At 33.8% G+C, this 14,938-nt stretch overlaps 1 protein-coding gene across 1 annotated transcript; it reads left to right on the top strand.

The window, feature by feature from the left end:
* The first annotated feature begins 3,969 nt into the window (after positions 1 to 3,969).
* On the top strand, positions 3,970 to 14,421 carry LOC110891321 (coatomer subunit delta-2). The gene is made up of 12 exons (XM_022139010.2): positions 3,970 to 4,107; positions 4,201 to 4,244; positions 4,416 to 4,455; positions 6,065 to 6,288; positions 7,005 to 7,247; positions 7,890 to 8,076; positions 9,006 to 9,310; positions 10,466 to 10,658; positions 12,298 to 12,451; positions 12,557 to 12,619; positions 13,560 to 13,656; positions 14,175 to 14,421. The coding sequence occupies exons 2-12, from the start codon at positions 4,242 to 4,244 to the stop codon at positions 14,262 to 14,264; spliced, it is 1,599 nt and encodes a 532-aa protein (XP_021994702.1). The 5' UTR covers positions 3,970 to 4,107; positions 4,201 to 4,241; the 3' UTR covers positions 14,265 to 14,421.
* The last annotated feature ends 517 nt before the right edge of the window (positions 14,422 to 14,938 follow it).

The following is a 14,938-nucleotide window of genomic DNA, read 5'->3' as shown; positions in this document are numbered from 1 at the left end:
CTCAAAACCCATAAAAAAGTAACAAAATAAAAGAAATCAAAGAACTACATAACGTTAAGCCTACCTTAGATCCAAATTAGTTATTTGCTGCATCAAGTTTTTCCTTCAACAAACTATTTTCATCATTCAATCAAGAAACATAATCCTACATATAAAACCTTAAGATCAATTCTAAAGAACTTAAAATCTTAAATAGGAATAGATGAGAGACGAAGTGATCTTACTTCGGTCACCAAAATACCCGTGGAAATCCTATTTCGCCGTCACCGTCGGTGTTCAATCCACCGTTGTTTCCATTCACCACCACAACCAAGTTCGTCACTAAATCGATCCACCATTGCCGCCAGGTGTTCATCGTCGTCGCCTAGAATCCATCAGTCGTTTTCTGTTGAAACCAACGATTGAAGAAGATGGTGAAGCAATCATTTCAAGTTACACATTCAAGAATCAGAACTGATACAAAAAAGACAACAATTTTACATATATCGCATATCAATTTTAATTTATTGTCACATGGGTCCCGGCTCAAAGTAAAATACCTAAAGCTGTAGTTCAACTCTGGGAACAGCATGTGATGATCCGGCTTCAGCAAAACCTACCTTGACGGATAAAAATCGAACTTCATTCCTCACATTCGTTTGTTTCTCCATGGATTTTTGTGAATAGCCAGTTCTTGATGGCTCTGTACCCGTTGGTTGATCTGGTAAAACTGGACACTAATCGTCACCACCTCAATCTCCGATGACATCGCACTGGATTTTTATTCGTTAATTGAAGATGGAGATGAAATGGAAATGAGTTTATTGGGAATTAGGGTGTTTCAGAGAAGCTATGTAGGGTGTGGTGGATTTTATGGGATTGGAGGGGTTAGGGGGAAGATGAAGTGAAGCGGCGTGTCTTTACTATTACTATTAGGGTTCTAGAAGAAGATGGAAAATTACCGATTATACCCCTTTGGTGTCTTAAAATTTTGGATTAAATAGCTTACACATCCTTGTACATGGTGCTTCGTAACTTGTAAATATGGTAAAATTACAATCTTGTACACAAATGTATTTAAGAGGCTCATAATGAAGGTTGTAAAATAGTTGATGTAACTAAAATTTCAAGTATATATATTTGTGAATAGCCAGTTCTTGATGGCTCTGTACCCGTTGGTTGATCTGGTAAAACTGGACACTAATCGTCACCACCTCGATCTCCGATGACATCGCACTGGATTTTTATTCGTTAATTGAAGATGGAGATGAAATGGAAATGAGTTTATTGGGAATTAGGGTGTTTCAGAGAAGCTATGTAGGGTGTGGTGGATTTTATGGGATTGGAGGGGTTAGGGGGAAGATGAAGTGAAGCGGCGTGTCTTTACTATTACTATTAGGGTTCTAGAAGAAGATGGAAAATTACCGATTATACCCCTTTGGTGTCTTAAAATTTTGGATTAAATAGCTTACACATCCTTGTACATGGTGCTTCGTAACTTGTAAATATGGTAAAATTACAATCTTGTACACAAATGTATTTAAGAGGCTCATAATGAAGGTTGTAAAATAGTTGATATAACTAAAATTTTAAGTATATATAGATATTAAATATATTTATGTAAAATAACTAAGTTTAGCTTTTCTCTAGTTCACCATTTGTATATATTTTGGCCTTTTGGGTATTGTTACCTTTTCGTATAACATTTGATTGATGTTACCCGTTGCTAATTTCTTTTTATACGCGACTTGCATTGCATCATAAGAATTCTTGATCACCACATAGAAGATTAATAAACACACACAATACGATATAATATATATCACAAGAGGATTGATGAGCTAATAGAAAACGAGTATAACATTGCAAGTTATCGTCGCCATAATATCGCACGGGTTTCCTACTAGTGTGTGTATAGATATGTTATATTTCAAGTTGATAAAAAAAAATATAAATTATAATTAATATAAATAAAATAGTAAATAATAAACGAGCTGAGCTCGAGCTTGAAATGCTACCCATAAGCCGATGCCCGAGCTTTAGAAACAAAGCTCAAAGCTCAAGCCGAGCTTGAGCTCTCATAAGTTAAACGAACTAGAGCTCGTCCGGTTGTTTGTACCATGTAACATCAGTTTTCGTTTTCTTAAAACGGCCAGGTCAGTTTTTATAGTTTATTTGTACTGTTTCAGCCCAACAACAAGTCAACATTTATGGGCCTGGCCAATTATGACAAAAAGATTACATAACCCAACATCTAAATGTATATCTTTTTAGAACGTCATCTAAATATCTAATAACTATATAAATGACAAAAAGATTACATAACCCAACATGGATTACAAAACCCAACATCTAAATGCATATCTTTTTAGAACCGCATCCAAATATCGGGTTAGATCAAATATAAAGTCTTCTAAAAAATAAAAAGTTGTAAGAAAGGTATTAAACGGACCCCGATTGACTTCATTCAAGCGGCATTGGAACCGTCTCATCAGACTCTACGATGTGAGATTTTAGGTTTTTGTTTTTAGATGTTTAGCTTGTAGATTTTAGATTTTTTGTTTACATCATTGTGTCTTTTTATTTATCATTGTGTCTTTTCTCTATTTGCGTCATAGTATCTTTTTGTGACTCATTGTGTCTTTTTTCTTCGACATTGTGATATATTTTTTGGCATTGTGTTATATTTTGCGATCTATTGTGTCTTTGTGGACTTCTTATTTTTTAGGAGACTTTGTAGAATAACTTTATCCTCTAAATATCTAATAACTATAAAAAAATTGAACTTAACAAAAGTAGCTACAAAAAATATATGCATATAGAAGGTGTCAAAACAACACCGCTTGCATGATCATCTATTCATCCATTTAATAAAAAGATATCATATTCAACAGTTCAAGTACTCCAATAGTCCAACTTCAACTTGTGTGTTTACTATGCTCATCTTGGGCTCACCGACTTTCATTTTGGGCCCAAACAAATCATCTACATTGGTGTTCCCTTTTGACACCTTCTGGCCCCTAGTCCCTTGGTTCCCACCCCCAAATAACACAATGTAAATTGGAAGTTTATAAAGCCATTAGAAGATTAATCTACTTAAGGTTAAGGATTCGAGCCCGAATTCCTTACCTTTACAATAACAAAATACTAAGAATTTTCATATATTGATTTTCTCTTATAATTAGAAAACTACTTTTTAGATGTAAAAGAATTACCAAATATTTGCTCTATTTTTATAAATCTGACGTGAACATTTTCATTAAGTATCTATTCTGTCTACGTATTCATTTTATTTATACGGATATACCTTCTTCACTTTAACATTTATATCATTGATCAGTTTACATTAAGTTAGCATCCACATAGACCATCTTTTTCACCAATGGGCCGCTAGTCTAACGATACTAATGTGTGATAGAAACTTCTTTTTTTCTCATGTCGTTGACAACTCTAGTCCCATATCATACAAAACATGTAGATAAGTACATTTGAAAGTAGGGATGAGCAAATAGTACCAATACCGGTTCGATACTAGTTCCAAACCGATAGAAACATCTTTTTTCTCATGCGGTTGACAATTCTAGTCCTATATCAGAAAAAACATGTAGATAAGTAGATTTGAAAGTAGGGATGAGCAAATAGTACCAATACCGTTTCGATACTATTTCCAAACCGGTTCCCGATACTATTCGCTCATCCCTATTTTCAAATCTACTCATCTACATGTTTTGTCTCATATGGGACTAGAACTATAATCTATATGACAAATCGGCTAGTATCGAACCGATACCGAATTTCCCGAACTGACTCGATTTTTGGTACTTATCCAGTACCGACATTTAATGCTTTCGGTATCGATCCTGTTTTTGCCTTTAAATATCGGTCCATACTATACCTAGTATTATTAGTATCGGTGCCCACTTTTTCGAGATTTTCAATACCGGTATTTTTAGTAACATGGTAGGGTTAGCGGGTGGGTTTGTGACTTAGCATCAAAGAAAAATATATTTTATTTTTCTTAAATCAGAGTTATATTAAAACACCCCTCTTCTTCTCTTTCACACCAAATAACGATCCAATTCACCAGATCTCATCCTTGATCCCTACCGGATCAACCGACAGTCACCGGTAAGTTTTCTCTCCGGCCGATCTATTCTCCGGCCACTTTTCTTCCTCCGATAACCGTTAACTCACTCCTTGATCTACACTTTCACTCTGCAGGCATACTCAAAACACCTACACTTGATTCAATACTCTTCAAAATGGTAAATTAACCTCACTAGCTTGTTTAATTTCATATCTGTAACGTCAGATTCATTATTACGTAACAGTTTGTGCATCGTATTTGATATTTTGATGCTTAGATTTGCGATTTGGTTTTTTCTAGGGTTTTGGTGGTTAGATTTGGCTGTTGATTTGGTTTTTTTGTGTTTTAGGTTGTTCTAGCGGCTTCTATTATCAGTAAATCTGGCAAAGGTGAGTTGTTGTTTTGATTATTGTTGTGTTTGAGTTTAGATTTTTGGATAAAATTGGGTGAGATTGTGATTTGTAGGTTTTTTTGCATCTGGATGTGTAAGACCATGCGTAATGGTTAAACACTATAATGCCCCCACCATGGGGCGTTTTGCGCCATGTGGCGTCCTAGTCAGCAAGGGGGCATTATAGCAAAAGTGGTGTAGTGGGTATAACGCCCCCATAATGCCCCATTCAATCCTTAAAAAAAAAAAAAAAAAAACAAAGTTATTTCTTATTGGTGGGTCAAACATAAGTCAAACCTCCAACCAAGCAAAATGGCGTTTTAATAATCACGCCGGGAGGATTTTTTTTCAAAAAAAACGCCCCAAAACGCCCCATGTAATGGGGGTTTGGGCGTTTTTGGGCGTTATAATGCAATTTTTTTTAAAAAAAACGCCCCACTACGGGCAGTCTAATGTAGGGATGTAAATGAATGGTGATAGGTTAATGTGTAGAGTTTGTGATGATATTTTCAGATCTGTGTTAGAATGTTAAAATCGAAAAGCAATGTTTTAAAATCCGGTTTTTATACCGTACCGGATTTGGATAAAAAACGGTTTAACCGGGTGTATCGGGCGGTTCAACCGAGTGTACCGGGCGGTTTCACCGGTTTTACCGGATGGTTCAACCGGCCGGTTTGAACCGGTTTTTAAAACATTGTCGAAAAGAGTTAAAGAACGCGAAACTAAGATCAATAGACATTACACAAACACAAGTTCTTATGCTTGCATAATTTTCTCAAGTGGTTTGAAAAACTTCTTAGAGAACCGATTTTAGTGTTATGCATTTCCACGCTTGTGGCTCAAATCAGGAATGCAGCTCTTTTTTTTTTTTTTTTGTTTGTAATTTGCGTGATTCGGTAATTGTCATTCAGTCATTGTCATGGTTGTAAAGAACTAAACATCGCTAGGCGCTAGTCGGGCGGTGGGGTACTGAGTACTGACTAGCGATTAGCCGATTAATCGGGAATAATCTGATTGGAATTTTATATGAAATTTTTTAAAGTTTATACACACACACACACAAAGTTCTTTTTTTAATATTTTTTGAATGTAATTTTTTCAATTCTATTAATCGGATTGGATTAATAAGTACAGTTTTTCAGATGTTTTAAAGATTTTGACCATATTTGACCGAAAGTCGACCAATTTAGACTGCCTTTGACCGATTACCAATTTTAGGTCAGACCATTCATCCCGATTTTTGTAACACTGGTCATTGTAGCTAGTATGTGATGTCCGTAGTTATTTGACACAAGTTGCAGCTTATCGTAGACTTTAGCTTTAGACGTGACTAGGTGAACCAAAGATGAGAAGCATCAGTGTGTAAAGTATGTAAATAAATACGTCTAAACACAAACATACCTTGTGAAAGGCTATGCATCAAAATGACCAAAAGTATGATACACCCTTTATAAGTCATCATATGAGTAGGCTTGTTTTTCATAGGACATAAATGATAAAACTCTTACAAAAGAGTGCTTTCTAACCTTGAAAGTCGTACCTAATAGTTGATTTTTTGATGATATTCTCAAGTAGATGTTAACTAATAATCATATAATTCTTTACAGTCCTTGTTTCAAGGCAGTTTGTTGACATGTCTCGAATTAGAATCGAGGGGCTTCTTGCAGCGTTTCCGAAGTTGGTTGGAAGTGGGAAACAACACACTTATGTTGAGACCGAGAATGTGCGTTATGTGTACCAGCCAATCGATGTCTTGTATCTGCTACTTGTGACCAACAAGCAAAGCAATATTCTTGAGGATCTTGATACACTAAGACTTCTTTCCAAAGTTGTATCCTTTTTATGCATAAAAAATTGATGCATCATCTGTTGAGTAAACATTTGATATTGTTTTATTAATAAAGTATTCTACTAGTATAATTAGGGCTGCAAACGAACCGAACGTTCAGCAAACAATCCGTGAACCGTTTGGTGGGAAGTTCGTTTGTGTTCGTTAGTTTGTTAAACGAACGAACATACACGAACAAGAAATTTCCTCCATTTAGTTAAATGAACGAACATGAACTGACATGGCGTTCGTTCATTTATGTTCGTGAACGTTCGGTAACGTGTTCGTTTATGTCCGTTTGTGTTCAATAGTTCCTTAGTGTTTTTAGTTTATATATTTTATTTAAATACTTCAAAATTCCTACGAATAAAATATTTAATAAGTATCTGTTTATTATATATTTTGTTCATGAACGCTTGTTTGTGTTGTTTGCTTCCATTTGTGTTCATTTCACAAACGGCCATTTGCGTTCGTTGTCTAAAATTAACAAATGAACACGAACACGTTCTTTTTCTTAATAAACAAACACGGACATAAAATCTTGTTCGGTAAGTGTTCATGAACAGTTCGTGAACACATATATTTCCTTAACAAACGAACACGAACAAGGTCTTGTTAATGTTCGTGTTCGTTCAGTTCGTTTGCAGCCCTAGGTATAATATGGTTTCTTTCTAAACGGTGAAACTGTTTTTATGGTTTGAGTCCTTAACTATGCATAGGTTCCTGAATATTCTCCGTCTCTTGACGAAGAAGGCATTTGCAAGAATGCGTTTGAGCTGATTTTTGCTTTTGATGAAGTTATTTCTCTGGGGCACAAAGAGAACGTAACCGTTGCTCAGGTTAAGCAATACTGTGAGATGGAAAGTCACGAAGAGAGATTGCACAAGTTGGTATTGCAGAGCAAGATTAACGAAACCAAGGATGTTATGAAACGTAAAGCTAACGAGATCGACAAAAGCAAGGCAAGTTGATTTGGTTTAAGTGAAACTGGGGGTGCTAAACGGGTCGTGTTCGTGGGTTGGCAGGTTCAACCTGACCCGCATCCAAAACTTTTAGACGACCCGACCCCGACCTGATTCCGAAAATCGTGTCATACGTATGAACTCAAACACGATGCGTTCAACCCGAACATTTTATTTTATTAATTTTTTCTCGCAATTAATATATTAAAATTTAAATTTTACTACGAAAAAAAACAAATGTATGTAATACAATTACATTTTAATTATAAAACTTAATGTCAATATCTCTTTTTAAGTTATAATTATGGCATAAAACACCCACCCAATTTAAGTTATGACATAAAACAAATTTAAAAAAATAAAATATGATATAAATGGGTTAAATGGGTCAACCCGCCAACCCAATCGGGTTGACACGAACCCGACTCGTTTAGCTAAACGGGTTCACGAGTTCAACCTGAAACTGACCCAAATCCATTTAGACTAAACCTAAACCCGCAAATTTCGTGTTAAGTTCGTGGCGTGTTTTCGGGTCGTGTCAGAAAATCACACCCTTAAGTGAAACCTACGTATTCTTTAAGTGCCGTATTTTTGGGTATTTATTTCTGCATGAATAAATCTTTTGAGTGATTTTGTGCTCAGATTGAGAGGGGTAAAATGGACAAAGGTGGGTTTTCATCTTTACAATCAATGGGTTCGATGGGTTCAATTGGAAGAATGGATAGTGGGTTCGGTAACGATACTGGTATATCCAGTGGTAATAACTTTGGAAGTGGTTCTGGATTTGGATTAAGCTCTGAAGTTGACTCGTTTTCAAGCAAGCCTAAAGGTTGGTGCTTATTTTTATATGGAATCGATCGTTGCATTTCATTGAAATGTTTGGTTACACTGTAGGAACAGAATAAATTATAGTATGAATATAAATAGAAACAGTATGTAGTTTTAGTTCTACCTTATAGTCTTATACGTTATTTAATATAAGTTATTAATATTTTTATGTACAAGTAATGCAAATTAAGCTTAATCAAGCTCATTAAAATTTTAGTAAAGATTATAATAAATAGGTGTATTTTCTAATTGATTATGGAAAATAAAAAAAAGTTCAGTTAAAAATATTGAAAGTTAATTAAATTGATTAATGTTAATAAAGATTGCATTAGTAAAGTTGTAATTTTTCATTTTGTTTCCATGATGCCATGGAAAAAAACACCCCTAGTCCCATATAGGCTATTGTTCTTTATAATCCTTAGATGATCTTCATTTTTATTAGAGTACAATGCCATTTTCATCCGTGAAGTTTGACCAGTTTTGCGACTTTTGTCTAAAGGTTTGCTTTTCCGCACGTGGATTAAAAAGGTTCGAAATCTTGCCATTTTCATCCGGCTCGTTAACTCCATCTAATTTTCTCCGTTAAGTCATGGTACTTCCATCTTTTTGATAACTTAAAGGACAATTCAGTCTTTCTCAGTCGGTCTTTTTACGTAAAGTGAAAAGGACCGAATTGCCCTTAAGTTAGTAAAAAAGACGGAAATACTCCTAACTTAACGGAGAAAAATGGATGAAGTTAACGAACCGGATGAAAATGGCAAGATTTTAAACCTTTTGGATCTAGATGCGGAAAAACTAACCTTTGGGCGAAAGTCGCAAAACTGGCCAAACCTCAGAGACGAAAATGGCATTTTACTCTCTTTATTATATGGAAATCCGAAACCGAACATATATAATCAAACAGTAACTTTAGCATGTGAATTCTATCAGGTCGTCCAAGTGCAGCTGTAAGTGCACCGGGTAAAGGAATGGGTATGAAGCTTGGTAAATCACAAAAGGCAAACCAGTTTCTGGAATCACTGAAAGCCGAAGGTGAATTAATCGTGGAAGATGTTAGACCGAGTGCTAATTCAAGCAGAGCGGCTGCACCACCGCCTACGGATCCGATCACTTTAACGACCGAAGAAAAGCTTAACGTGACACTTAAGAGAGACGGTGGCGTTAGCAACTTTGACGTTCAGGGAACTTTGTCGCTCCAAGTACTTAACCAGGATGATGGGTATATTCAAGTTCAGGTTTGCATCTTACCCGTTTTATTCATTTGTATTTATGGTGTGTGTTTCGATCTAGCATTCATCTTTCAAAGCTGGTTACAACTTACAAATAAGCATTTGAGTTCTCTTTGGATTCTTAACTAGAGTTGCAATGCAAGATCAATCACCCCTGACCATTTAAAACCGGCTAGGGGTGAGCAGAAAACCGAAAAAACCGAACCGAAGTTTACCGTTCGTTATGGTTTTGCATTTTATAAAAACCGAAAAAAAACTGAACCGAACCGAATAACCTAAAAAATCTTTTTTTTTTAAATTTTGTTATATATTGATTTAGGAATTATTAATTTTATTCTTGAAGTATTTATAATAAGAACATTCACATGTTTATTTATATTTGAAATGTTTTATCCATTGCCTACAAGAAATAACAAAATATAACATAAAAATTAAATGATTTTCAACTTATTATTAAAGAAAATGTCTTAATAAAAACTTTATTGAAACTTAAAATAAGATTAGAAAGTTAGGTTTATGTGAATAATATTAGTTAAAAAGGTTAAATACAATAAGTTAAATGTAAACATTTGAGAAAGATTCTTAAATCTTGGATTATACTTTTTATTTTATAATCTTACGTAATTTTGTTCCAAAAACCCAAAAAACTGAATACCTAACCGTTGTAAAAACCAAAAAACCAAAACTGAACGGTTTTCGAAAACCGAACCAAACCGTGCACACTCCTAAAACCGGTGTAATTATAAAACCAAACAGTTTAGTGTTCCATTTAAAAAAAAAAAAACATTTGTGGTTGGTTGGGTTAGGGGTTCATTGGAAAAGTCCAATCCACCCAACTATGATATGCCAGTTGATGGTTTATTTTACTACGTTTTTCAACATTTTATATTTTTTTATGCTTCTATATATTTCGTAGTTATTATCTTTGTAAAATTTGAATCAATGATGTTTATTGGATGTTGGATCCTGTTATTTCTCTAAATAATGAAGGTTAACATTGCTAAAGCTCGAACAACCAAAATTTCTGTTTGGGTTCAACGACATATATACTGCGGGTATACAACAACGTGTCGGTCCTGAATACGCAGGACCTTTGGGAATTATTTTACAAAATACAAATTGAGTGATTGATGACATCCTTGGTATCATTTTGATGTACAGATTGAGAGTGGGGATAATCCAGAAATCAAATTCAAGACACATCCTAACATCAACAAAGAGTTGTTCTCCAATGAAAATATTCTGGGATCGAAAGATCCCAACCGTCCGTTTCCCGCTGGCCAATCTGGTGATGGTCTTGGTCTCTTGAAGTGGCGGTTGCAAAGTAAAGATGAGTCAGATGTCCCTCTTACAAGTAAGCATCGTTTGAAGCCATTTATCAAGCATAAATTTTCTGTATATTAGAATACTAGGTTATAGACCCATGTGTTACATGGGTTTGAGGATAGAAAATGAAAGTCTTTAAGATAATTATGGAGTTGATCGAGTTATTTCGAAAAAAATGTGTTTTCAATTTATATAAACTTGAATTGAATGAGTTTTTTTAAATAAATATGTTATTGTTGAGGTTGGTTGCATTTGAAGGACCTAACGATTATAAATTTTGAATTATTTTTTATATTTCATATTATTTCTTGCATCACATAATAAATATAAATTCTGATATGAATACATATATAACCCTAATATGAATTGTACATAAAAAATTAAAAAAAAATATATATATAACATTACTCATTTTAAATGATGCGTTTACGAAGAAAGAATTTTATTTTTGAATACAAAAGAATTAGTGTATTAATTTATTCTTATTTTAAATAGTGTTATCAAAGTAGAAGACGGAATGGAATTAGTTCATGATATAAGATTATATATATTGAACATATATATACATACATATATATATATATATAGACCGTTTATATATATATGTTTGACATTTGTGAAAACGATAATAACAAATTATAAACATGATGGGGTTTTAAACTTTTGGTTACATTAAATAGTGATGGATGTATAATATTTTTTGTTATCCCATCTTTTTTTGAGATAAGTATGTTTTTATTTATTAAGGTAGAGATATTATATTAAAGTATATGTAAGTAGATAATTAATATTAATTATTAAGAAATAAGAATATTGAAGAGATATAATCAAAAATATATGATTATTTTAATATATATATATATATATATATATAATTTAATCATTTAATAGTCTTTATATTAATTTACTTATATTTTATTATGATTGAGGTAAAATGATAAATTGTCACATGGCATTTTGGTGAAATCTTTAAAAGTTAAATATGATTTGATGTTTATTAAAAGTTGAATTAGAGTGACATGTGACATTAAGGAGACTTTTTTATTAGTATATTTGTTATTTTATCATCTTTATCAATAATTAATATTTTAAATCATTTGTTTTAGAAATATATGTGGTTAATCTATATATGTAGTTAATCTTAATGAGGTGTTATATTATCAAATAAAGTAAATATAATAATACATGAATAATTAAATCTGGGATATTAGTAATAATAGTTTTGTTATAGATAATAATAAACCTACGATTAAAAGGCTTTTGATTTTAAAGGATTTTCATATTAAATACAGACATATTAAAAAAATATAATGACCCTATATCGTATGTCATAGAGGTGAATATAATCTTGATCTTTAATATGCAAAATGGTATATGCAAGAGATAAACTAATTCTTATATTTTTATCTATATATCATATAATATAATTTAGTAAAGCATTATGATATATCAATTTCTTTTGAGTGAGATGGTGCATAAAAAATTTATTTATTAAAGTGGAGAATGGTCTTTAAATTAATTTAGTTATTATTATTATTTATTATGGGTGATGTAGTATAAAAAATTGCCACATGGCATTTTGATAAAATCCTTATTTATGAGAGAATGCCATGTGGTATTAAAGGGATTCTTTTATTAGTATTAGATTAATTTTTATTTTATTTCAGTTAACTGCTGGCCCTCTGTTTCTGGAAACGAAACCTATGTTAGCATCGAGTACGAAGCTTCATCAATGTTTGATTTACAAAACGTTGTTATTTCTGTCCCTCTTCCTGCTCTCAGAGAGGCACCAAATGTAAGGCAGATCGACGGCGAATGGAGGTGAACTTTTTTTCTTTTTACGATATATGTTTTGTTGTTTTGATCTAGACCGTTCGATACACTTTTGGATGCTCAAAAAGTTCATATTTTTTCTCTCGATTGCAGATATGATTCCAGAAATTCGGTACTGGAGTGGTCTATCCTTCTCATTGATGATTCCAACCGCAGGTTAGTGGAGAAAAATAACACTTCATAAAGTTTTTTTCTTTTTTTTAATAGATGCGGCAGTTTCAGTTCATTGCTTACGAATGGGTCAATTAGGGTTATGTTTTAACGTCTAACGGGCCAAACAAGTAAATTATAAAAAAAAAGAGTAAATTTCTGTTTTCGTCCCTCAGGTTTGTCAATTTTAACTAGTTTAGTCCAAAAATCTAATTTATAACAAATCCAGCCCTGAACTTTGCATTTCTTAACGCTTTTCTTCCCTAAGGGTTGCTTTTCAATTAATTCTTAGGGATGAAAAGCGTTAAGAAATGCAAACCTTAGGGATGAAAAGCGTTAAGAAGTGCAAACCTTAGGGATTGTTTTGTTATAAATTAGATTTTTAGTAGTTAAAATGGACAAACCTCAGGGACGAAAACAGAAATTTTCTCTAAAAAAATTATAACACGTATTATTTTGTGGAAGTTTTTGCACAATAAGTGTTTTGAGTAGTGGTGGGCAAAAAAACTGGTTTGAAAAAAAAAGGGGGGAAAAGATTCGTTTTGAAAAAAAAAAAAAACTGGTTTTAACCCGACTCAGCCCGACAGTTTGGATAGCGGTTCGTATTCTGGATCTTTAATACCGGTTTATAAACCGGACCGATTCTAAAAAAAAAAGGTTTATAAACCGGCCCGAATCGAGACAAACTGGTTTATAAACCGGCCTGAATCGATCTAATGGGTTTGGGATTTGATCATTAGAAACCGGTTTTAAAACCGAGCCGGTTTGAAAAAAAAACGGTTTGTTTTCCCATAAAAAACGGTTTGTACACCTCTAGTTTCGAGTGAAACCAACCCAACCTGTTTTGACTTTTGAGTTTTGACTCTTTACCACAACCATCAACCTGCCTGTTTTGACTGATCCCTCATCCGAGATGTAATGTTGTGACTTGTGACATGATACGCAGCGGGTCGATGGAGTTTGTTGTTCCTCCAGCTGACACGTCAGCTTTCTTCCCGATTTCCGTGCGTTTCTCTGCAACCAGTACTTTCAGCAACATGAAGGTAATTTCTTCTATTCTTTTATTTTATTTAGAGTAAACTGCCATTTTGGTCCCTGTGGTTTGGTCACTTTTGCCACTTTAGTCCAAAACTCAAACTTTTTGCATCTGGTCCCTGTGGTTTCAGTTTTGTTGCCATTTTGGTCCAAAAATGAAATCAGGTCATATTTGTCTTATAAAATCCTGTTATTTTGTCCTTTTCCGCAGGGGCAAAATGATCATTTATTTTTTACAAATAAATACCATATTTTACAAGACAAATATGACCTGATTTGCCCCTGAGGAAAATGACAAAATTGCAGGATTTTATAAGACAGATATGACCTGATTTCATTTTTGGACCAAAATGGCAATAAAACTGAAACCACAGAGACCCAGATGCAAAAGGTTTGAGTTTTGGACTAAAATGGCAAAAGTGACCAAACCTCAGGGACCAAAATGGCAGTTTACTCTTTTATTTAATTTTATTATTTTTTTTAAATTAGTTAGATTACAAATGATGTGATCAACATTTGATTGCAGGTTGTGAATATCATCCCACTGAGAAATGGGTCTGCTCCAAAGTTCTCTCAGAGAACACAATTGGTTACAGACAGCTACCAAGTTGTTTGATTAAAGTTTTTATATTTCTATTATCTTTATTATTGTGTGTTATATAGTTTTCCTGCAATGGAAAGATTTAAATAGACTTTTGTCGCTTTATGAAGTTTTATAAAACCAAATAAACAGCTTTTAGTGTTTGGACAAAGAAAAGTGTTTTATTTTTATGTGCTCGTGTATTGGTTGATGTAATTTTGAAACTAGTTTTGGGTAGGTTTTAATGTTTGGATTTTGTTTAAAGCAGCCGTGTGGCTACGGATTGAACACTGTATTGCGCAATTCAGTCCTTGCACATGAGAGTTGTGATGACGGATGAGCGTTTAAAAGGGGTGAAAATAGGTTCACTGTCGATTGGGGTTGGGTTCAAGGCTCGGCGTTTGGTTGTGGTGAGTTGGTGACCGGAGGTGGTTTTAGGCACTACTAAGACTATGGGGGAGGGGAAGTCGCGTGGAAATGGAGCTGTGTGGCTTCCACGGCGTGCACACCATGCCGATGATGGTGTGAGAACGGTCTGCAGGTGGTGGCGTCAAAGCTTCTACCGGCGTGGCTTCCTTTTTTTCAAACAAAAAAATGTTGGTTGGTTTTCCGAAAACTAGCCATTCAAGGTTAACCGGAAAAAAGCTCTAAGTTCAACTCTTGTATTTCAAAACTATCTACTCAAAACCTCTTGACTAATTTAAACTCCT

This window comes from Helianthus annuus, chromosome 11 (genome assembly GCF_002127325.2).
Source record: "Helianthus annuus cultivar XRQ/B chromosome 11, HanXRQr2.0-SUNRISE, whole genome shotgun sequence".
Lineage (NCBI taxonomy): Eukaryota > Viridiplantae > Streptophyta > Magnoliopsida > Asterales > Asteraceae > Helianthus > Helianthus annuus.
Note: the sequence above shows the minus strand (reverse complement) of the source record. Positions and strands in the feature narration are given on the sequence as shown.